At 59.3% G+C, this 720-nt stretch overlaps 1 protein-coding gene across 1 annotated transcript in view; it reads left to right on the top strand.

Annotated features, from left to right (window-relative positions):
* Nucleotides 1–720, top strand: part of ITGB7 (integrin subunit beta 7) — a 14,191-nt gene that overhangs the window by 3,477 nt on the left and 9,994 nt on the right. Inside the window, exon 2 of the mRNA XM_021705932.1 lies at nt 569–719. Coding sequence (XP_021561607.1) covers nt 569–719 — 151 coding nt within the window. The remainder of the gene's footprint in view (nt 1–568; nt 720) is intronic.

Genomic DNA, 720 nt, shown 5'->3' on the forward strand with positions numbered 1-720 from the left:
CACCTCAGCCTCCCAAAGGCGCGGGATTACAGGCTGAGCCACCGAGCCCGGCTGTGTCCATCTCTTTTTTTCGAGTTGTATCTCACTCTGTTGCCCAGGCTGGAGTGCGGTGACATGCTCATGGCCACCGCAGCCTCGACCTGCTGGGCTCAGGTGATCCTTCCGTCTCAGCCTTCCAAGTAGCTGGAACTATAGGCATGCGCCACCATGCCCAGCTAATTTATTTATTTATTTATTGTAGAGATGAGGTCTCGCCAAGTTGCCCGGGCTTGTCTCCAACCCAAGAGTTGAGGCAATCCTCTCACCTCAGCCTCCCAAAGTGCTGGGATTATAGGCGTGAGCCACCGTGCCTGGCGTGTCCTTCTCTTAATGTCCTCCATCCCCACTTCCCTAAGCCCGTGGTCTCCCCCTCTGTCCTTGCCGGTTACTGGGTCCCTGCCCTTTAGGGGCTCCCATCATCTCCTCTGTGGCCGTCCTCCCCACCCCCGCTTCCCATGGCCTCCTCCCCTTGGAGTCCTCTGCAGTGACCCCAGAAGCATCCTGCTGCCCCCAGTGACTTCTGGCACAGCTGCCATTCCTGCCCTCTCCCAGGTTTTGGTTCCTTCGTGGACAAAACGGTGCTGCCCTTCGTGAGCACAGTGTCCCACAAGCTGCGCCACCCCTGCCCCAACCGACTGGAGCGCTGCCAGTCGCCCTTCAGCTTTCGCCACGTGCTGTCCC

The sequence above is a fragment of the Carlito syrichta genome, unplaced genomic scaffold (assembly GCF_000164805.1).
Source record: "Carlito syrichta isolate Samal-C Ts95f unplaced genomic scaffold, Tarsius_syrichta-2.0.1 Scaffold314836, whole genome shotgun sequence".
In the NCBI taxonomy this organism is placed as follows: Eukaryota; Metazoa; Chordata; class Mammalia; order Primates; family Tarsiidae; genus Carlito; species Carlito syrichta.